This window comes from Oncorhynchus masou, chromosome 24 (assembly GCF_036934945.1).
Source record: "Oncorhynchus masou masou isolate Uvic2021 chromosome 24, UVic_Omas_1.1, whole genome shotgun sequence".
In the NCBI taxonomy this organism is placed as follows: domain Eukaryota; kingdom Metazoa; phylum Chordata; class Actinopteri; order Salmoniformes; family Salmonidae; genus Oncorhynchus; species Oncorhynchus masou.
In genome coordinates, this window is record NC_088235.1 from 68,656,908 (window position 1) to 68,680,610 (window position 23,703).

The 23,703-nt window shown below is 43.3% G+C and overlaps 1 protein-coding gene across 1 annotated transcript in view; it reads right to left on the reverse strand.

Annotated features, from left to right (window-relative positions):
- Nucleotides 1-23,703, reverse strand: part of LOC135512530 (E3 ubiquitin-protein ligase RNF13-like) — a 100,493-nt gene that overhangs the window by 63,166 nt on the left and 13,624 nt on the right. Inside the window, exons 2-3 of the mRNA XM_064934649.1 lie at nucleotides 12,464-12,666; nucleotides 12,156-12,236 (exon numbers count right to left, since the gene is read on the reverse strand). Coding sequence (XP_064790721.1) covers nucleotides 12,156-12,236; nucleotides 12,464-12,577 — 195 coding nt within the window. The 5' untranslated portion in view covers nucleotides 12,578-12,666. The remainder of the gene's footprint in view (nucleotides 1-12,155; nucleotides 12,237-12,463; nucleotides 12,667-23,703) is intronic.

Consider the following 23,703-nt stretch of genomic DNA (forward strand, 5'->3'; position numbering starts at 1 on the left):
GACTACCGCCCAGTAGCACTCACGTTGGTAACCATGAAGTGCTTTGACAGGATGGCCATGGCTCACATCAACACCATCATGCCGGAAACTCTAGACCCACTCCAATTCGTATACCTCAACAGATCCACAGATGATGCAATCTCAATTGCACTCCACACTGCCCTTTCCCACCTGGATAAAAGGAACACCTTTGTGAGAATGCTGTTCACTGACTACAGCTCAGCATTCAACACCATAGTTCCCACAAAGCTCATCACTAAGCTAAGGACCCTGGGACTAAACACCTCCCTCTGCAGCTGGATCTTGGACTTCCTTACGGGTCACCCCCAGGTGGTAAGGGTTGGCAACAACACATCTGACACGCTGATCCTCAACAATGGGGCCCCTCAGGAGTGCGGGCTTAGTCCCCTCCTGTACTCGCTGTTCACCCACAACTGCGTGGCCAAGCACGACTCCAACACCATCATTAGGTCTGTTGACGATACAACAGTGGTAGGTCTGATCACCGACAACGACGAGACAGCCTATAGGGAGGAGGTCAGAGACCTGGCAGTGTGGTGCCAGGTAAACTACCTCTCCCTCAATGTGAGCAAGACAAAGGAATTGATCGTGGACTACAGGAAAAGGATGGCCGAACAGGCCCCCATTAACATTGATGAAGCTGTAGTGGAATGGGTCGAGAGTTTCATATTCCTTGGTGTCCACATCACCATCATGGTCCAAACTAGAGGTCGACCGATTAATCGTTTAACCGATTAACCACCTGCCTCTCATGGCACTCCACGAGGAGCCTGCCTGTTACGCGAATGCAGTAAGCCAAGATAAGTTGCTAGCTAGCATTAAACTTATCTTATAAAAAACAATCAATCAATCAATCAATCATAATCACTAGTTAACTACACATGGTTGATGATATTACTAGTTTATCTAGCGTGTACTGCGTTGCATATTATCGGTGCGGTGCATATTCGCGAAAAAGGACTGTCCTTGCTCCAATGTGTATCTAACCATAAACATCAATGCCTTTCTTGAAATCATTACACAGAATTATATATTTTTAAACCTGCATATTTAGCTAAAAGAAATCCAGTTTAGCAGGCAATTTTAACCAGGTGAAATTGTCACTTCTCTTGCGTTCATTGCATGCAGAGTCAGAGCCACAATTTTACGTAATTATGACATAACATTGAAGGTTGTGCAATGCAACAGGAATATTTAGACTTATGGATGCCACCCATTAGATAAAATACGGAACGGTTCCGTATTTCACTTAAAGAATAAACGTCTTGTTTTCAAAATGATATTTTCCGTATTCGACCATATTAATGACCTAAGGCTCGCATTTTTGTGTGTTACTATATGATAATTAAGTCTATGATTTGATAGAGCAGTCTGACTGAGCGAAGGTAGGCACCAGCAGGCTCGTGAGCATTCATTAAAACAGCACTTTTGTGCGTTTTGCCAGCAGCTCTTCGTTGTGCTTCAAGCATTGCGCTGGTTATAACTTTCTTAGCCTATCAACTCCCGAGATTAGGCTGGTGTAACCGATGTGAAATGGCTAGCTAGTTAGCAGGGTGCGTGCTAGTAGCGTTTCAAACATCACTCGCTCTGAGACTTGGAGTAGTTATTCCCCTTGCTCTGCATGGGTAACGATGTTTCGAGTGTGGCTGTTGTCGATGTGTTCCTAGTTCGAGCCCAGGTAGGGGCAGGGAGAGGGATGGAAGCTATACTGTTACACTGGCTAAAGTACTAAAGTGCCTATAAGAACATCCAATAGTCAAAAGGTATATGAAATACAAATGGTATAGAGAGAAATAGTCCTATAATTCCTATAATAACTACAACCTAAACTTCTTACCTGGGAATATTGAAGACTCATGTTGAAAGGAACCATGTTCTGAGCAAGGGACTTTCTTACATGGCACATATTGTACTTTTACTTTCTTCTCCAACACTTTGTTTTTGCATTATTTATTTGAGGCTAAATTGATTTTATTGATGTATTATATTAATATATTAAGTTAAAATAAGTGTTCATTCAATGTTGTTGTAATTGTCATTATTACAAATAAATAAAACATTTAGAAAATCGTCCGATTAATCGATATCGGCTTTTTTTGGTCCTCCAATAATCGGTATCGGTATTGTCGTTGAAAAATCATAATCGGTCGACCTCTAGTCCAAACACACCAAGACAGTTGTGAAGAGGGCACGATAACACCTTTGCCCCCAAAGGAGACTGAAAAGATTTGGCATGGATCCCCAGATCCCCAGATCCTGCACCATTGCATCACCGCCTGGTATGGCAACTGCTCGGCATCCGACCGTAATGTGCTGCAGAAGGTAGTGCGTACGGCCCAATACATCACTGGGGCCAAGGTTCCTGCCATCCAGGACCTATATACTAGGCGGTGTCAGAGGAAGGCCCCAAAAAAATTGTAAAAGACTCCAGTCACACAAGTCATAAAGAGAACAGTCTGCTACCGCACAGCAAGCGGTACTGGAGCGCCAAGTCTAGATCCAAAAGGCTCTTTAACAGCTTCTACCACCAAACTATAAGACTGCTGAACAATTAATCAAATGGCCACCCGGACTGTTAACATTAAACACCCCCCACCTTTGTTTTTACACTGCTGCCACTCGCTGTTTATTATCTATGCATAGTCACGTTACCCCTACCTACATCTACAAATTACCTCGACTAACCTGTACGCCTGCACATTGACTCGGTACCGGCACCCCCCTGAATATAGTGTCACACCCTGACCTTAGTTATCTTTGTTTTCTTTATTATTTTGGTTAGGTCAGGGTGTGACATGGGGTGGTTTGTTGTGTTTTTGTCCTGTCTAGGGTTTTTGTATGTTTATGGGTGTCACGAGTCCGACCGAGGGTGGTTCCCTTTCCCGGGCGGGTGGCGCTCGGCGGTCGTCGTCACCGGCCTATTAGCTGCCACTGATTGTCTTTCCTCCCCCTCCTTGTATGTTTGGTGGTAGCACCTGTTTATGTTTAATTAGTTTGTCTTTATTAGACAGCCGGCCAGCCTGGTTGTTGTGCGGGATTATTTCAATGTAACCTTCGGCTCTGTTGTAGAGGTACGTGTTAGTACTTGGTCGTGTATTTTTCGTTGTACATTTTGATTCCCTGTGTTTGGGAACGTACCTATTGTGAGCACCCTGTGGTGCGTTGGTGCTATTAAAGACGCACAGCATTGAACTCTCTGTCTCCTGCTTTTGACTCCACACCCAAGACACCCGGAGCATTACAATGGGGTTGTTTACTAGTCTAGGTGTTTTGTATGTCTATGGTTGCCTGGATTGGTTCTCAATTAGAGGCAGCTGTTTATCGTTGTCTCTGATTGGGAACCATATTTAGGCAGCCATATTCCTTGGGTAATTTGTGGATGATTGTCTATGTATTAGTTGCCTGTGTCTGCACTTATTCTATATAGCTGTCACATTTGTTTTGTTGTTTTGTAAATTTGTTGACGTGTTCTTCGTTTCATTAAAATAGAAGATGTATTCACATCACCTTGGTCTCATCCATACAACGAACGTGACATATAGCCTCAATATTGTCATGTAACTTTTTATGATATTTTTTACTTTAGTTTATTTAGTAAATATTTTCTTAACTCTATTTCTTGAACTGCATTGTTGGTTAGGGGCTTGTAAGTAAGCATTTCACGGTAAGGTCTACTACACCTGTTGTATTTGGCGCATGTGACAAATACAATTTGATTTGATGAAAAGGTGGCATCCTATGACAGTGCAATGTTGAAAGGCACTGAGCTCCTCAGCAAGGCCATTCTACTGCCAATCTTTGTCCATGAAATTGCATAGCTGTGTGCTCGATTTTAGACAACTGTCAGCAACGGGTGTGGCAGAAATGGCCAAATCCTCTAATTTGAAGGTGTGTCCATATACTTCTGGATATATAGTGTATCTGGATTCAGGCCTCGCTCTGCTTTGCTGTGAGGAAATGGCTGTTTCTCCTATGTAGTGCACTACTTTAGACCAGAGCCTTATGGGCACTGGTCAAAAGTAGTGCACTATATAGGGAATAGGGTGTCTTTTGTGACATATCCTGGGAGTGCCAGCACCAATGCTCTAACACAGTGGCATAGATAGCAGCTACTGGGCTGTGCTGAAATGTAAGTCATGCTCCAGGCCAGAATCTGAGTGCATGGGGTTCAGTCTCTAAGTAGGCTACCAAAAAATGTCATTTTGTAAATGCAAGCACTGGCTCAGACAAAAACAACAAGGGATGAAAATACCTACACACTGACTAAAGCACAGGTAATGTTACAGGAATGTGTAACTTTTCACCATGGATTGGTTGTATAGATTTTGGCAGTAGATCTGTGGACAGGAAATTGGTCAGCATGATCTTGCTCAAACCAGCACAGAATTATTCAAAACGACTTTGTTTCTAAGTTATTTGACGAGTTTTCAGAAAAACAGAGACCACCTAAAATAGTCAGGAGCAATGGGCATTAGTTCACCATTAAAGAGATCTGTCATTGTGTATTGGATGACTATGAGAACACAGAGATAGTCAGTCAGTCCGTTTAGGTCCAGCTTAGCTCCCTGTCTTTATCAAGACCTCACCCTCAGCTCCCTCCATGTTTCGCACAGGAAAGATGTGTACATAGCCACAGCCCTATGTACTGGATGACTATGAGAACACAGAGATAGTCAGTCAGTCCGTTTAGGTCCAGCTTAGCTCCCAGTCTTTATCAAGACCTCACCCTCAGCTCCCTCCATGTTTGGCACGGGAAAGACGTGTACATAGCCACAGCCCTATGTACTGGATGACTATGAGAACACAGAGATAGTCAGTCAGTCCGTTTAGGTCCAGCTTAGCTCCCAGTCTTTATCAAGACCTCACCCTCAGCTCCCTCCATGTTTCGCACGGGAAAGAAGTGTACATAGCCACAGCCCCATTCCAAAGACGCATGCTCAATCCAGCTACCACCCTCCACTTTCCCAGGCCACTCTAGGAGAAATCAGGGGTTCCAACGCATAACCTACAGCAATCTATTCTATTAGATCAGTGATTCGGCTTCCCCAAAGTAAACAGGGCCTAGTCTAACACCAGTTTTGCTTCCTCAATTTGGCTTGGTTTTGGTTGGCTTGACCAGTTTTGCTTGGTTTGTATGGGCATGTGTCGCATCATAAACTTTCCACAGGAAACGCTGGTTTCGATGTTCAGTCTATATTTAAGAAGAGTGGAAGTCAGAGGATGCCACTCGATTAGAATGAGGAACATAACATGAAAAACATATGGTTGCCATTCTGTTTACTCAAAAAATATAAAGGGGTGTTTAACACCTTTTTGGTTACTACATGATTCCATGTGTGTTATTTCATAGTTTGATATCTTCACTATTATTCTACAATGTGGAAAATAGTAAAATAAAGAAAAACCCTTGAATGAGTAGGTGTGTCCAAACTTTTGACTGGTACCGTATATTAGTCGACTGGTCGATTGTTTGGTCGTTAAGCAATTGGTCGACCAAAATTGTTTTATATATATATATTTATTTGTTATTGCTCTACTAAAACATATATATGTGTTATTGTTCGACTAAAACAATCTCAGTCGACCAACAACCTAATGACCAAACAATCGACCAGTCGACTAATTGAGGTCAGCCCTAAACTCAATATTAGGAAGGAGTTCCTAATGTTTTGTACACTCAGTGTATATGCATGTTGAATTTATTTTGGATAAATGAATAAACAATATCCTCATTTTAAATAGAATTGTAACTAGGTAAACTTATACTTTGTTTTATAAGTGATTGACAATATGAGTTCATAAGAAGGGATTGTGTGACACGGGCAAGGAGTAATAAAAAGTTAATGAACACCATTCCAACTAGGCAGAAACAAATGGGTTGTGGACTGTGAAAACATAAGGTCGTTAGCCTATGGTTGACCCTACTGAAACTGAGCTCTGGGGATTTTAGATAAGGCAGTGAGTGCATTCCTAGGTTTTCTGTTAATTAAAACTGTCAGTTCAGTGGTGATCGATAATGTTGAGGGGTCAAAAGTTATCTGGGAGTGTGTTAGTAAGTTAGAATGAACTTTCACCTTACTTTGTCCCGGTCGAGAGGAGGGGATTCTGTTAAAGCAGTGAAATGACGTCATGATCTGTATATAAACTGCTGCACGTTGTCACACCCTGACCATAGTTTATTTGTATGTTTCTATGTTTTGGTTGGTCAGGGTGTGATCTGAGTGGGCATTCTATGTTGGATGTCTTGTTTGTCTATTTCTATGTCTGGCCTGATATGGTTCTCAATCAGAGGCAGGTGTTAGTCATTGTCTCTGATTGGGAACCATATTTAGGTAGCCTGGGTTTCACTGTGTGTTTGTGGGTGATTGTTCCTGTCTCTGTGTAGTTTCACCAGATAGGCTCGGTCACTTTGGTTTTTCTATTTACTTGTTTTGGAAGAGAAGAGAATGAGCGCCATTCTCCTTGCGGAGATGGTGCTAAATACATCAACACGGTCGGTCCCTGGGATTGGGCTGGCCAACACGATTCGGTTTGCTTGGAAGGAAAAGGAGTTGGAGCCTTTAGGACGGGAATCTTTTGGAAGTATAATATTGATGGGGACTCTAAAGCTGACGGTGAAGGACGTGTTTTGTTTCCAAGGCAACTCGTTGGAGGGAGCATACGACGTGGCACTATATACAGAGGAAAAACACGATGATATCCTGAGAAGGGCAAGAGCAGTGGGAGGTGAGAGGCCGATGTGCCACTACAAAATAACAAGCCTGGCGAAGAATAACTTTAGGGTTGTAACTGTCAACATTTACAACCCTTACGTTAAGGACGAAGAGGTGAGGGCTTTTCTGGGGAGATACATGGATAATGTCTCCTCAGCAAGGCACCTCAAGACTCCCTTGGGTTTTGGAATGGGAGGAGAGGCTTCCAGGCCCTCCTCAGAGAGGACCCAAAGGGACATGGTGGCTACCTCCATCCTCCTGCTATGTTCTTCCTAGGGGCTGACAGGGGGACGTTGTTTTATGCACGTCAGCCCCCATTTTGCAGGCGCTGTATGGCCTACGGTCACATATTCGCCTCGTGCAGTACAAGAAAATGCAGATTTTGTGCATCTGAGGATCACGAGGCGAGGGATTGTGACAAGCCTAAGACATGCCATGGGTGTGGCTCGTTAGCACACCTGTGGCGGGGGTGCCCGGCCCGTCAGAGGTCATATGCGTCTGCGGCTGGGGGGGAGCAGGAGCGGGGGATGGGGGAAGAAGAGGAGGGGAAGGAAGCATGCCTCATGACCAGAGTACAGGTCCAGATGGGAAGGCCACAAGGAAGGAAGGGGAGCAAGAAGCGGCGGATGGAAGAGAGAAGGAAACGGAAGGCACGGGAGTAGGAGAACCAGGAAAAGCGGCGGAAGAAGGCAACCGGGTGGAGGAGCATGACAGAGAAGAAAGCGAGGGAGGAGTGGTAGAGAAGGAGACGGTGGAAGAGCAAGTGATGAGATGAGGGGTATGGTGGAGGAGCTGGCGGGGGGGGGTATCTCTCCACTGCCGCCATCACCAAAGAAGAGAATGAAGAGGAGGGTGCGATTGGCTGACAGTGAGGGGGAGGGGATGGCCAAGAGAGTGATGGGGGTGGGAGAAACCTCTGGGTTGCTGCTGGTTTCCCCAGGCCCTCAACTTCTGTTGGGTGGGGACACACCTAACAAGACTCAGGACTGGGTACAGGAGGAGGTGGGGAGTTTTTTGTTTGGGGACTCAGCCTCCCCAATTTTTTTCCAAACCAGCCGCAACACTGGGGAGGGGGAGGATTGTGGGGGTAGACCCAGGGTGCAGGGCACCCCGGAGCCAAACACTATTCCTGCATCCTGGGATGGTGTGATGGAGGAAGAGGGGGGGATGTCGGGATTACGGATGGTGTTCTCACCGGTAGATATGGAGCAGGGGAGCATCGGGTGAGTCTCCTGTTTTTTTTTTTTTTTTTTTTTTTCTGTCTGGGTTTAGAATTTGAGTGTATTGCATGTTTTTATTTTTTCATGGAGTCTAATTTTACTTTTGTTAGTTTAAATGTAAGGGGTTTAAGGGATTTTGTTAAGAGGGGGCGGTTTTTAGTTATTTGGAGGGTGTGGGGTTTGATTTTTGTTTTTTACAGGAGGTTCACCTGAGGGATGGAGGGGATGTTAGTAGGTTTAAGAGGGAGTGGGACAAGGGGGAGTCGGTTTGGTGTGTTGGGGGGGTGCACTCATCGGGGGTAGGGATTTTGTGTGGGCACAGGGAGGTAAAAGTGGAGGATTCTTTTGTGGTAATGCAGGGGAGGGTTATAGGGGTGGATGTCACGATAAGGGATTGTAAATTTAGATTAGTGGTGGTGTATGGGCCACAGGTGGTGGCAGACAGGAGGGAGATGGTGGACTGTCTGACGCCCCTGTGTGTCACAAATAGGAAATTAGTGATAGGGGGGGATTTTAATACAGATTTTGGAAGAGGGGGGGATAGCAGTGCAGGCCCCATTGCCAGGCTAATGGCTTGCCATGGTCTGGTAGATGGTGGTCTGCACACTACTCCGAAAATGGACGGTCCTACATGGCGCAACTCCAGGGGAGTTGAGCGGAGGCTCGACTATATTTTTGTACCCAGGTCTTTGGGTAAGTTGTCTGGGCGGCTGTTGCCTGTTTTCTTTTCGGATCACGACGGGGTGCTCCTGCAGGTGGGGTCGCCAGTCTGCCTCTTTGGTAGGGGGTACTGGAAGCTAGATCGGGATGTGCTGGAGGAGCAGGCTTTTGTTGACGGGTTTTATGGTTTCTTTTGGAGGCTTGTGCGAGGGGGTGTTAGAGTGGTGGGAATTAGTTAAGGTGAGGATTAGGGCTTTTATAATAGGGTATTGCAAGAGGGAAAAAAGGGAGGAGAGGAGGGAGGTGGATCGTATCCATAGGTTAATTGAACTCGAATACGAGGCAGGCAACCTCGGCGGGTCGTTTGACTGGGAGAGATCCGCAACCCTAAAGGCGCAGCTCAGGGAGTTGCAGGAGCGGAAGGCTCGAGCTTTCCTGGAGCGTGCGCATAGTGGCTTTCTAGAACATAATGAGACTTGTTCTGCGAATGTTCTTTAAGTCGGTTAGGGCCAGACAGAGTAGGAAGGTAATGCATGGCGTTAGGGAAGAAAATGGTAGTATAGTTAGAGAACCAGAGGATATGGTCAGGGTGACAACTGATCATTTCCAAGGTTTATTTAAGGAAAGGGAAATAGATGTAGAGCAGGGAAATGTGTTTTTAGAACACTTGTCCAGGCGGTTGCCGGAGGACATTAGAGAAGTGATGGAGGCCCAGATCTCACTAGAAGAGGTTGAGTGCGCTCTTAGGAGGATGGGAAAAGGGAAGGTGCCTGGGATGGATGGGTTGCCGGCTGAGTTTTATCTCAAGTTTTGGGGTATACTTGGACCAGTGGTCCTCGAAGTCTTGAAGGCCATCCTTGAGACGGGGGTCCCGGGGGGGATCAATGGCTGTTGGTGTGCTGTCACTTTTATATAAGAAGGGGGAAGTAACAGACCTTGGCAACTGGCGGCCGTTGACCATGCTGTGTGTAGATTACAAGCTATTTGCAAAGGTTTTAGCAGACCGGTTGCGCACAGCCCTTCCCTACGTCGTTCATGAGGATCAGACGTGCGGGGTAGAGGGCCGCTCTATTAGATGGAACCTACAGTTAATCAGGGACTTCATCGCTTGGGTTGACGATAGAGGACTGCCTTTTATGGTAGCAGCGCTAGATCAGGCGAAAGCCTTCGATCGCGTGAATAGATCCTTTTTATTCAGTGTTAGGTCGATTAGGATTTGGGGAGAAGTTTATAGGATGGATTCGTACATTATATGTCGGAGCGGGGTGCCGAGTTAGTGTAAATAGTCACTTGGGTGACGTTTTTGACCTCTCGTCTGGGGTCAGGCAGGGGTGCCCACTCTCGGCTCTCCTCTTCGTTCTGTACATGGAGCCTCTGGGGGCTGCCATTAGGGCAGACACAGGGGTGGAAGGTTTGCTGATCCCTGGAAGTGGTGGGCTGCATGTTAAGATAACGCAGTACGCCGACGACACTTCCTTGCTGTTGTGCAAGGACTCGTGCCTGACAAGGTCCCTTGCCATCTTTGGGGATTTCACCCGAGCGTCGGGAGCAGTTCTGAACCATGCAAAGTCTTCCGTCAAGTTTTTCGGAAGATGGCGCGGTAGAACAGATGTGCCTGGGGGGGGGTTCTCTGTGAGGGGGCCCTGAGGATTCTCGGGGTCCATTTTGAGACCTCCGGCTCAGCGACACTAAACTGGAACATGCGTATCGCAGTGGTACAGAGGAAGCTAGCAATGTGGAAAGCTAGGTATTTGTCTTTTATGGGCAAAGTCCTGGTCCTAAAGGTGGATGTGTTGCCGTCTCTTTTGTATTTGGCATACATCTAACCATTGCCGGCTTGTCTGAGGAGGCCTCTAGTGAGGCTTGTGTTTCAGTTTATGTGGAGTGGCAGGTGCGAGTGGGTCGCCAGGGCACGCATGATCTGTCCCATCGGGGAGGGAGGTAGGGGGGTACCACATTTCCCCCTCAAGCTGGACACAATTATTTTTTTTTTACTTGTTAACGGAGCTTGCTCAGCCAGTGATACACCTGTCCGGTTACCTCCTGCGGGTATTTTTCTCGTATCAGGCGAGAAGCATAATGGTGTGGTCTAACACGGGTCCTCGGGCGGAACAGCTGCCGTGGCACTTTGGTCATGCGGCCAAGTGGCTGCGTGCGCACCCTGAGGTTGAAGTTGCCCGAGTAGGTTTAGATCATAGGCACCTGTACGAGGAGGTCAGAAAGGCAGGGAGTCCGGCGCCTGTAGTGGGCATCTCAGAAGTGGTCTGGGAGGGAGTGCAGGCGCGGGGTCTGGACAACAGGCTCAAGAACCTGAATTGGTTGAGCCTTCATAAGTGTTTGCCGGTACGTTCCATCTTGTACCGGTATAGTTTGGTGCAATCCCCCACCTGTCCAAGATCCTCTTGTGGCAGGGAGGAGACTGTGCGCCATGTCTTTTGGGACTGTGCCTTTGCCGGAGTAGTATGGGCTAGGGCACGGGTGTTAGGTTTGGTAAAGGGGATTTTGTATTGACGTGGGCCAGGTTAGAGAGGGGTGTAGGGAGAGCGAGAGGGACGGATAGGGACAGGTTTCTGCTCTGGCTTCTCATGAGTCTCTTTAAACGGGGGCTGTGGGAAGCAAGGCAGAACATGGTGAAGACAGGGAGAGATTGGGGGGTGGAATGGATAGTGAGGAGGGTGGAAGGAGATTTGAGGGGGAGGATGAAGAGGGAGGAGAGGAAGTGGGGGCAGCATGCTGCTCGGGAGAGGTGGAAGGGGGGTTTAGGGATGGGTGTCATTTAGATTTGTAAGAGGATAGATTAGGGATGGGTAGATAGGGAAAGGTATTTTGTAGCGTGACGGGGAGGGAAGATGCTCCCCTGAGGTTTTGTTTGGGGTTTATGTTTAGTTTAATTAGTTTAATTAAAATACCATTATTTGAGTATGTATGTAAATTATGAGTTGTAAAGAATGAATGGTATTGAAGATAATAAATTATTTTTTATAAAAATAATAAAATAAAAAAAAATAGGGCTGTTTCGGTTTTCCACGTTTGTTGTTTTGTATTGTTCGTGTTTCATCTTCATTCATGTATCTAACTAACCACGCTGCATTTTGGTCCGATCCTTGTTCCACCTCTTCGTCAGAGGAGGAGTTGGAAGAAACCCGTTACACACGTGTTTAAGTGGTAGCGCGCTCCGAGAATAAATTCTATTACCTACTATTGAAAGACTGGTCTGCGTCTATTTTATGCAAACAAGAAATCTTAAAAATTCTCATAAAATAGATTAAGGGCTTTCAATTGATGAAAGCACATTGGCATAATTAAATTACAGTAACAATGCATTAGTAATCATTTTTGATAATCAATTCACTCTGTTACACATTTTTAGTTTTACATTAGAATGCCCATCTCAGAAAAACTATCTCAAGAAAAAATGCCTCCGAAAATTGGATTCCATGCTTATCGTTCATATTCTGATGGTTATACTTTAACTTGTGTCAATGGCAATGAAATGAATGGGTATGTAAACAGTCAACATATGGACCATTGTTGTACCCACCTTGAGTCCATCGCTGGGCAACCGGTACCCAAACCGTGCAGGCAGGTCATCAAAATTTCCCGTTTTGTTGTCAAATGTGTACTGAAAGAGAAATAAGAATACAAATCGTATCATGAACTACTTGGTGGTGTTAATAACTAGAAGCTCCAAGCACAGAGACAAAATATGTTTTCTGTAAACCAGTGAGTCAGTCAGTCAGTCTGTCTGAATGTCTGTAGACCACGTCTGTCTGTTTGTGTATCTGTCTGTCTATCTGCCTTCCTGCATGCATGCCTGCCTGCCCACCCACGCGCCCGTCCGGGACTCACGGCAGAGATGTCAGCCTCGACGGGCAGCAGGTTGAGAAAGGCAAAGAGCTGCACGGTAAAGATGGTGTAGATCTGTGTGGCGGACAGCATCAGCATCCCCAGGGAGAACAGCATCTTGCATTCCGAGCTGTGCCAGTCGACTGACACACTCCTGCACAGACTGACACACAGATGGACTGTCCCAGTGCTGGCGCCTCTCACACCTGCAGAGTGTACACACACGCAGAAACACAGGTTTGTCACTGTCTGTAGGCCTACATCTGCTCTCCCAGCCTCCCACAGAACAGAAAACAAACACACCACACCTGGGTTCAAATACCTAGGTCATTTCTGGCAATCTATGTTAACTTTGGTCATTTATACTTTAATAACTTTTTTTTTCAGATATATAATATTCATTTTTATATCTGTGTCCATATTGTCTATTAGTTTCTAGGGCATACACCATGTGATTTAAGAAAAAAATTGCCTAATTAATGATTTGTTTTTTCTAATAAACAGTGGAATAATTTTCCATGAACTCCAACTATTTACTTTCAACTTTCCAACTATTTACTTTTTTTTCACAACTACCACCAGTTTGGCGCCAAAACATTTACAAAAAAGACAAATTTACATAAATAAAAGTGTGTAAAAAAAAAGGATATCTCATGTTGAAACCCTCATATGAAACACCAATGGTATTCACCTAGTTGATAGTTCATATTTAGGATGTTTTAAAGCTCTGGAATGCCATATAGGCCAATAGATAGATACATTCCCCCCATAACTTGAAAGAAACCAAAAATCTGGTAGTTTACTGGCAAACTTTGAACGTTTTCAGTAATATACATTCCCTTAACAACCCTCCGCATGGGCGGAGAAGCACAGTGCAGTAATCTTTCCAAATAATTTAACTTAATATGATTAGGCTATACTTTAGGCCTACTACATTTTCTGGAAATAAATATTGATAACCCATTTATTGTCCCTGCAAATTGTCCCACTCCTAAAAGGTAGGCAAAATGTAACTGAAGAGAAAGTGCAAGTATCCGCTCTCTCATCATTCTTGCTGCTTCAGATTCAGTATCCTATAGACTACCTCTCCTCTCCTAGGTTTTGTCTACACTTGGCACTTACATTCATTATTAAACATGCAATGAACTACACGGTGGGAAAAGTACGCTGTGCATTCAGCACCACGGACAGAAGTCTTGTTAACGGGTATGCACAAAAACACAAGAAAGAGAGCTCAACATTACATTTAAACTACTCAATCAGCGTGAGGAGTGAAGTCTCTGATGGGCATTGACTAGAGCAGTGAAGTCCGGTATAGTTTCTGATGTCGCTATGCGCAGGATTGCTGAGAGGTAAGTAAGAGATGATCTGTGCCTTGACTTGTTATATTTCATAACTGAAAATGTCTGTTCACATACATAGGTTGACCCAAACAGTACAAACATCTTCTGAGCATTACTCCTAATCTTTGGAAATGCATAGAACCTCGTCAGTGACATTGTTTTGAATAGTTCTCCAATCACTGCATCAGACTGAAGATCGATAAGCTCAAGTTGCAGGTCAGTGGGAGCGTTATCCACATTGAAGGTGAAAGGAGAGGAAACCAACAGCATGTCATTTTCCAACACTTTGAAATCCTAAAAACATGAGAAAACTCACCATTCAAAGCACGTATCAGCAATGTATACTGACAGGGAACAGACTAGTAGTGTCAGAAGGTGGGTGCGTTCATTGGCCCCTCCTTGGCGGGTCAGGAGGAGCAATTTTCCCTTGAAGGCTTTGACAAGGCTGTACATCGAATGTGCAAAAAGGCCCTTCCTTTGTAGGGAATTCAGTTCATTCATGAGGGCCATGATGTCCACAGTGAAGGCAAAAATCAGCCAACCATTCTTTATCTTGCAGTTGAGGGAAATCCACATTTTCCTTTCATTTGCAATAACTCAGCAATCTCCGACTTCAGGTCCCACACCCTTTTATGCACCTTCCTCAAACTCAGCCATCTCACCTTTGTGTGGTAGGGGAGATCTGCATGACCCGACTGTCTCTTCCAACAGCAAGACAAACTGCCTGCGGTTTAAAGATTTTGCTCTTATGAAGTTTACCACTTTAGTGACTGTATCTACAACATGGCTCATTTTCAGAACACATTTACCGAGCATCTCCTGATGAATAATGCAATGCAGGAAAATTATTTTCTGATCTAGGATCAGCTCAGCTACTTGATCTTGTATCCTTTTCAAAAAGCCACATTTTTTCCTGTCAAGTTTGGACACCCATCAGTGGTAACATTGGATACGTTTTCAAAACTCAGTCCCAGCTTTGCCACACACTTATTAACCTCCCCCAATAAATGTTTCCCTGCGGTTGTGCTCTTCATTGACTGCACTGAAGCAAGCTCCTCTGTAATTTCAAAGTCTGGGGTTATGTCTTGTAAGAATATCAACAACTGCGTTTTGTCACCTGCATCACTGCTCTCATCCAAAACCAAGGAGAAATATGTGAAATCCTTTACCTTGTCTTTCAACTGTTGTTCCATGTTCTCTAAAATGTCCTCAACAAACCGTGTCACTGTTCGTCTTGACAGGGAAACATTTTCAAACAGATCTTTCTTGTCGGAGCAAAGTCTTGCTGCAGAGTCAATTAAACATTATTTAATCAATTCGCCCTCAGCGAATGGCTTGATATGTTTAGCAATTTTGTGGGACAGTACATAGCTAGCTATTGCAATTCCGTTGTTTGCTGAATGCAGTTTTGTGAAAAGTCATTGATTCTTTTGCAACTGAGAAAGCAACTCTTTGGATGCACTTGCCCTCTGCTCATATTCCTATATTTCTCTGCATGCTCCGTCTGGACGTGTCAGGACAAATTGTAGTCTTTCAAGACAGCGATGCTCTCTTTGCACATTAAGCACACAGCTTTCCCTGATACCTCAATAAATATCAATAATAAAATGTCCACTCTTAATGGAACATCCTATATTCATTGTCTACTTTCCTTTGACATTTTTTAAAAACTCACTTTTGCGCAGTTTGTAGCGAGCTACTAACTGTGACGTGTGTGTCAGCCTGTCAGTCACTGTCTGTCCTTGTGCAGTTGTTATTTATACGTGCCTTCAAAATAAATGTCCCACAAGCGGTGGGAGTTAAATCATTACACAAAGGTGATTATTCATTGGGCTTTTAATTTGATTAACAAATACGTTTTCAAAACTTTACTATCGCAAATTCTTTATGTGATCTGAGCATGATTCTGCGGGCCGCATATGGCCCCCGGGCTGGCCATTTCCCAGGCCTGGTCTAGATGCACAAAAGTCGCTTTGTGGTCTGATTGTGTTCCGATCTGGCTGACCACTTCAGGAGTTGGTCAGGGATGCATTGTGTGCTGATTTCTCCTCAGTCTGGACACAATCAGGTTACCGAAAGCGCATACAGTGGGCGATGTCATCAGCACTCCACTCACAAGTCTCCAGAAAACATGTTTTGGGACAGAGGGGAGCCTTTTCATTATAACTTTGGAGGAAATACGTTTGTAGCGTGTAACAGTTCTATTTTTGTTTCATTAGACCAGAGGACATTTCTCCAAAAAGTATAATCTTTGTCGCCATGTGCAGTTACAAACCGTAGTCTAGCTTTTTTTATGGCGGTTTTGGAGCAGTGGCTTCTTCCTTGCTGAGCGGCCTTTCAGGTTATGTCAATATAGGACTCGTTTTACTGTGGATATACAGTGCAGTGAAAAAGTATTTGCCCTCTTCTTGATTTCTTATATTTTTTGCACATTTGTCACACTTAAATGTTTCAGATCAAACAAATGTAAATATTACACAAAAATAACCCAAGTAAACACAAAATGCAGTTAAGTGATCATTTTATTTATTAAGGGAAAAAAGCTACCTGAACCTTCATGGCCCTATGTGAAAAAGTAATTGCCTCCCCTTGTTAAATCATGAAGTTACTGTGGTTAATCACATTCTTTGGAAAGCTGAGTTCAATTTCACTAGCCACACTCAGGCGTGATTACTGCCAGACCTGTTGAATCAAGAAATCACTTAAATAGAACCTGTCTGACAAAGTGAAGTAGGCCAAAAGATCTCAAAAAGCAAGACATCATGCCGTGATCCAAAGAAATTCAGGAACAAATGAGAAACAAAGTAATTGACATCTATCAGTCTGGAAAGGGTTACAAAGCCATTTCTAAAGCTTTGGGACTCCAGCGAACCATGGTGAGAGCCATTATCCACAAATGGAGAAAAATTGGAACAGTGGTGAACCTTCCCAGGAGTGGCCGGCCTACCAAAATTACCCCAAGAGCGCAGCGACGACTCATCCAAGAGGTCACAAAAGAACCCACAACAACATCTAAAGAACTGCAGGCCTCACTTGCCTCAGTTAAGGTCAGTGTTCATGAGTCAACCATAAGAAAGACTGTGCAAAAATGTCATCCATGGCAGAGTTCCAAGGCGAAAACCACTGCTGACCAAAAATAACATAAAGGCTCATCTCACTTTTAGCAAAAAAACATCTTGATGATCCCCAAGACTTTTGGGAAAATATTCTGTGGACTGACAAGACAAAAGTTTAACTTTTTGGAAGGTGTGCGTCCCGTTACATCTGGCGTAAAAGTAACACAGCATTTCAGAAAAAGAACATCCTACCAACAGTCAAATATGGTGGTGGTAGTGTGATGGTCTGGGGCTGCTTTGCTGCTTCGGGACCTGGTTGACTTGCTGTGATTGATGGAACCATGAATTCTGCTCTCTACCAAAACATCCTGAAGGAGAATGTCCGGCCATCAGTTCGTGACCTCAAGCTGAAGCACACTTGGGTTCTGCAGCAGGACAATGATCCAAAGCACACCAGCAAATCCACCTCTGAATGGCTTAAAAAAAACAAATGAAGGTTTTGGAGTGGCCTAGTCAAAGTCCGGACTTGAATCCGATTGAGATGCTGTGGCGTGACCTTAAAAAGGCGGTTCATGCTCGAAAACCCTCCAATGTGGCTGAATTAAAACAATTCTACAAAGAAAAGTGGGCCAAAATTCCTCCACAGCGATGTGAAAGACTCATTGCCAGTTATCGCAAACGCTTGATTGCAGTTGTTGCTGCTGAGTGTGGCACAACCGGTTATTAGGTCTAGGGGGCAATTACTTTTTCACATAGGGCCATGAAGGTTCGGATAGCTTTTTTCCCTTAATCAAATAATCACTTAACTGCATTTGTGTTTACTTGGGTTATCTTTGTGTAATATTAAAATTTGTTTGATGATCTGAAACATTTAAGTATGACAAATGTGCAAAAAAATAAGAAATCAGGAAGGGGGCAAATACTTTTTCACAGCACTGTAGATACTTGTGAAGATGCTGGAGGAAAGAGGTACAAAAGGTCCTTTGCTTCTCGCACCAAAGTACGTTCATCTCTAGGAGACAGAACGTGTCTTCTTCCTGAGCGGTATGACGGCTGCATGGTCCCATGGTGTTTATACGTGCGTACTATTGTTTGTGCAGATGAACATGGTACCTTCAGGCATTTGGAAATTGCTCCCAAGGATGAACCAGACGTGTGGAGGTCTACAATTTGTTTTCTGAGGTCTTGGATGATTTCTTTAGATTTTCCCATGATGTCAAGCAAAGAGGCACTGAGTTTGAAGGTAGGCCTTGAAATACACCCACAGGTACATCTCAAATTGAGCTTCTAAAGCCATGACATCATTTTCTGGAATTTCCCAAGCTGTTTAAAGGCACAGTCAACTTAGTGTATGTAAACTTCTGACCCACTGGAATTGTGATACAGTGAAATATATGTGAAATAATCTGTAAACAATTGTTGGAAAAATTGCTTGTGTCATGCACAAAGTAGATGTCCTAACCGATTTGCCAAAAATATAGTTTGTAACAAGAAATTTGGGGAGTGGTTGAAAAACGAGTTTGACTCCAACCTAAGTGTATGTAAACTTCCGACTTCAACTGTATGAATTTTTTGGCATATTAGCATTGACATAACATTTTGCTTTGGCGGTATACCGTATACCGTGGTATTTGGAAATAGCCACTGGATGATTTTTCAATACCATTGAAACTATGAAGTTTCTCCCCATACATTTTAATATTTGTAGATACTTTTTAAGTAAATACATGCAATCAACTTGTGCAATACATTAGGAGATAAAGCAGATTGCATTCTTAATTTCACCAGTCACATAATTTTACATTATGAAGCTTATCGTAGTTTCCCAGACCAGTTGACTCAGTCACCTGTTTGTTTCTAAATAGCACAACCGGAGCAGGTGAGTCCAGCTGTGTATTGACGGGGTCGCGTTTTATATTGAAAGTCAAGTGTTTTTATGCTTCAATAAAGTGATCAGAGATGTGCAACTATAGTTTCCTTCACAGAAAATACATTAATGCAACACATTCAGCAGAAAATCGCTTTTCATCAAATGACAACAGAAGTGTAACGCTATTTGGCTGGCAGCCACACAAGTAAATTAGCTTACAATGAAAAAGCAAGGTATTTTTTGCAAAAACGATGCATGGCAATCATATTTCTAAAAGTTTATCATAGAAATTATTTAGCCAGCTACATTTACTGTTTTGATTAAAGTTAATCTTACATTTTAGCTGAGAAATGTAGCTGGATATACTGAGAAAAGTACTGGAAAAAGGTAGCTACACATGAGAATACAGTTAAGGTCATTCTGAGTGGAGAAGTGCAACTGAAGCACGAAATGAGTCTGATGCCAAGCAGAAATTATAATAAGACACATTTTAAATCTGCATTTACAAAGTTAACCTTTATTTAACAAGGCAAGTCTGCAAAACGCAGCAAGATTACTTTTTTTTTTTAATTTTGCATGACAAAAATCTGAATTCTGCATTAACGTGACCCTTAAATTTAACCTTCTAGTTGATCTAAGTAATAGGCTGAATTAATAAGGTGACGGGGCATCATATATTGTTAGTTTTCTTCCATGTTTAAGAAGTCAAAGGATTAGTTATTTGTACAGCTGCCACAATCTTGATTTCCTTGTATTTTTTCTCCTCTCCATTCTCCACAGCCTTCTCCTCTTCCCTCTTCTGAGCAGAGAAGGCAGGTCCTTTGCACTAGCAACTGTATCCTACACATGCTGCTCCAGAGCCAGTACTGCTCTTCCTTCAGACAAGCATGTCAAAACTTTTTTCATTTGTATGTCTCTCGTTCACAGTCACTTGTAAATGTCCAAACTCTAGGGAGTTTTTCCTAGCCACCGTGCTTCTACACCTGCATTGCTTGCTGTTTGGGGTTTTAGGCTGGGTTTCTGTACAGCACTTTGAGATATCAGCTGATGTACGAAGGGCTATATAAATAAATTTGATTTGATGACCAAAAATGACATGACATTCAGTAGCTTCTATATATGTATAACTTTATGAGCTGTATTGCCTGTCTTTGCAATTAGTTTATTTTCATATCGTTAGCATATGTAGCTAGCAGCCTCTTGAGATGCGCTATTACTTGTGCTAATTTTGTTAGCTTTTGGTAAAAAATGCCCAATGGAGTTTTTGCTTTTTTGGCACCCTCTTGTGTACTCCGGTCACATTGATGCGAATGCATCATTTGAGACATTGTCAGAAAATCCATCTATTTCAAAGAGCGCTCCATAAACCACGTCCAGTCGGACGGATCAAGGCATGTTGCACTGGGACACATTTTAATACGGAGAAAGGCCTCATTTTATGGTGGTTCTGTGTTGTTATGCTAATATATTTGAGACAAGTGTATTGCAGTTAATTTTGTCTTCGACTTGATAAGTAAAATATTGTAGAGTAGCAAACAGGTAAACGAGTCGCAGACAGTTCGCATGAGAAAATATTCTGCCTGAGGGGGGCATTGTTTACTACCTAAATTCTTTGGATTATCTGGTTACTACCAGTGTTTCGAATAAATTGTGACAGACCGCCTTGATTCGGTGGTATGTAGGAAAATTTGAAATTGTTTTTTACATTGGATAAAAGCTGAGACACAAAGCTACAAACTGGAATCTCATCCACTGTATTTGAGAAACAATGAGAAAGTAATTCTGCTTTGAAGTTTGATAAACTTGTAACCGCACTTTTGAGAAAATGGCCTTTTAATGTTTTGGTACCTACTGGAGAGCTCTCCTTTATGTACAGCCATTCAGCATTGTTCACACCCATCTCTTTAAGGATTCACATGTGAGGTCATGTGTTAAACAGAGAGCAGTGTAGTAAAGATTAAGACTAAAAGTGGTTAAAGTAGTAGCCTACAATAAGGAAAAATTCCAGGTAAACAAAGTGTCCAGATAAAATATTTTATAAGTATATATCACGCTTACCCAGATACACTTGTCTAAATTAATGGGTAATGTGAAAAAAATGCTATAACCCCCAGCCACATCTTGCTAAGTGGATGGGTCTCTACAGAAGGTGTAAATGGTACAGCCAAATGCTTAATTGCATAGTAGCAATATCAGAAACCGTGTCAATATAAAGAAAATAATATACAGTATGTACAAGAACAATATCAGTGATAGATGAGGTAGTTATAAGCATACAATCAGGGATAAAGTCCCTGAGCAGCAGGATAAAACAAATATATATATATATATATATATAATTGTGGCAGCAATGTGTGTTAGGAGAATCATCTCGTGGAAATTCAGTATTGAGACAGTAATTTCTTGAAAAACAATAATTTTTATTTAATATCAATTAATTATTGCAATAATGAAACCGTCGACCCCACACGTGTTGCAGAGTGCTTAACTGATAATGAAAAAAACTGATGTTATATAGTAACTAAAAATGCTTAGTCAGGCTGGTTCCAACTCCCATATGCCACCTTGTTCATCACCTGGTTATCTACAGAGGATATTGTTATTCTTCCAACCCGGCTTAGTTTCCCAGATGCCAGGATGATCAGACAATGAGGCATTGTTCTAAACTCTTCCAGGCTATCTCGGGTCACACACATACCACATCTTGTCTATAGAATGCCAACTTTTGGTAATTATCACCAAGTCATTGTCAGCCCAAGCTATCTCTAGCAAAACACATTTACTTGACCATACGCCCAGACTAACTGCAGGAAACCATCTCTTTACAGAAACAAAGAATTAAACAGAACAGAAATGTCCTACCATTTGTTAAGTATTAATTGCTAACTATTAACATCAAACAAATCTAATGTTATTTGTCACATGCGCTGAATACAACAGTTAGGTAGATAGAACTTAGTGAAAAGCTTACTTAAAAGGCCTAACCAACAATGTTGTTTAAAAAATAAATAAAATAAAAATAAAAAAAAACACCAAAATAAAAATAAGAAATAAAAGTAACAACTAAAGGAGCAGCAGTAAAATAACAATAATAACGAGGCTATATTAAGGGGGTCAATGTGCCGGTTAGTTGAGGTAATATGTACATGTAGGTAGAGTTAAAGTAACAATGCATAAATTAAACACAGTAGCAGCAGCGTAAAAGAGGAGTCTGGGTAGCCCTTTGATTAGCTGTTCAGGAGTCTTATGGCTTGGGGGTAGAAGCTGTTAAGAAGCTTTTTGGACCTCGACTTGGCGCTCCGGTAGCAGAGAGAACAGTCTATGACTAGGGTGGCTGGAGTCTGACAGTTTTTTGGGCCTTCATCTGACACTGCCTGGTATAGAGGTCCTGGATGGCAGGAAGCTTGGCCCCGGTGATGTACTGGGCTGTACACGCTACTCTCTGTAGTGCCTTGCGGTCGGAGGCCGAGCAGTTGCCAAACCAGCCAGTGATGCAACCAGTCAGGATGCTCTTGATGGTGCAGCTTTAGAACCTTTTGAGAATCTGAGGAACCATGCCAAATCTTTTCAGTATCCTGAGGGGGAATAGGTTTTGTTGTGCCCTCTTCATGACTGTCTAGGTGTGCTTGGACCATGTTAGTTTGTTGGTGATGTGGACACCAAGGAACTTGAAGCTTTTGACCTGCTCCACTACAGCCCCATCGATGCCGAATGGGGCGTGCTCGGTCCTCCTTTTCCTGTAGTCCACAATCATCTCCTTTTTCTTCATCACGCTGAGGGAGAGGTTGTTGTCTGGCACCACACGGCCAGGTCCCTGACCTCCTCCCCTATAGGCCGTCTCGTCGTTGATCAGGCCTACCACGGTTGTGTCATTGGCAAACTTAATGATGGTGCTTGAGTCGTCCCTGGCCGTGCAGTCATGAGTGAACAGGGAGTAAAGGAGGGGACTATGGTGGTCTGCTTGAAACATGTTGGTATTACAGACTTAGACAGGGAGAGGTTGAAAATGTCAGTGAAGACACTTGCCAGTTGGTCTGCGCATACTCGGAGTACACGTCCTGGTAATCCGTCTAGCCCTGCGGCCTTGTGAATGTTGACCTGTTCTTACTCAGCTGTGAAGAGCGTGATCACACATGCTCTCATGCATGTTTCAGCATTACTTGCCTACGAATTCTCAGAAGGCAGCCCGACCTCCGCCCCCTTTTTTTTCTTCTCTTCATGCAAATGACGGGGATTTGTGCCCGTTCCCGGGAAAGAAGTACTTCATTCTCGTCGGACTCATTAAAGAATAAAGCTTCTACCAGTTTGTGGTGAGTAACGCTGTTTTGAAGTTATTTTTGGTCATAAGAAATGGTAGCAGAAACATTATGTACAAAATAAGTTTAAAAAATAAGTTACAAACAATGCAAAAAGACGAATAAAATAACACAGTTGGTTAGGAGCACGTAAAACATCAACCATCCTCTCCGGCGCCATTCTTCTTATCACAGTCATTTGAATAGAGGCACTGCAGATAGTGCTAATGACTGGGAATCCGTCCGAACCACGCATGAACAAGGGAATCTATATTCGGAGAGCCCGATTCTGTCCTGCCCTTGACTTTGGTGCAGGGCGTGTGATGTCAATAGCCTCTTAGTCACAAAACTTCCTGATCTTCTCAAAAAGATAAGTTTGTCTAGCTGTGTCCAGTCCAGGTGGTGCTTGTACAGGCAGACCATCTATGGGAGGAGGGATGTCAGCGTTGTGCAGCAGCTGAAACATGTTCTCGACGGAGTACAAACGCTCCTTGGTGACAACACCAGGCTCCAGAGCACCGAAGCTGTAAAACAGGAAATAACAAAAAAAATTATGTGAGATCAATAAAAGTAGTGCCAATCATGTTGGAGATAAATTAAATAATCAAAACGTGTTGTTTATGCTTTACATACCAAGTGTTGTCATCGATTCCGTGTAGAGATGCCACATCACTGCTTT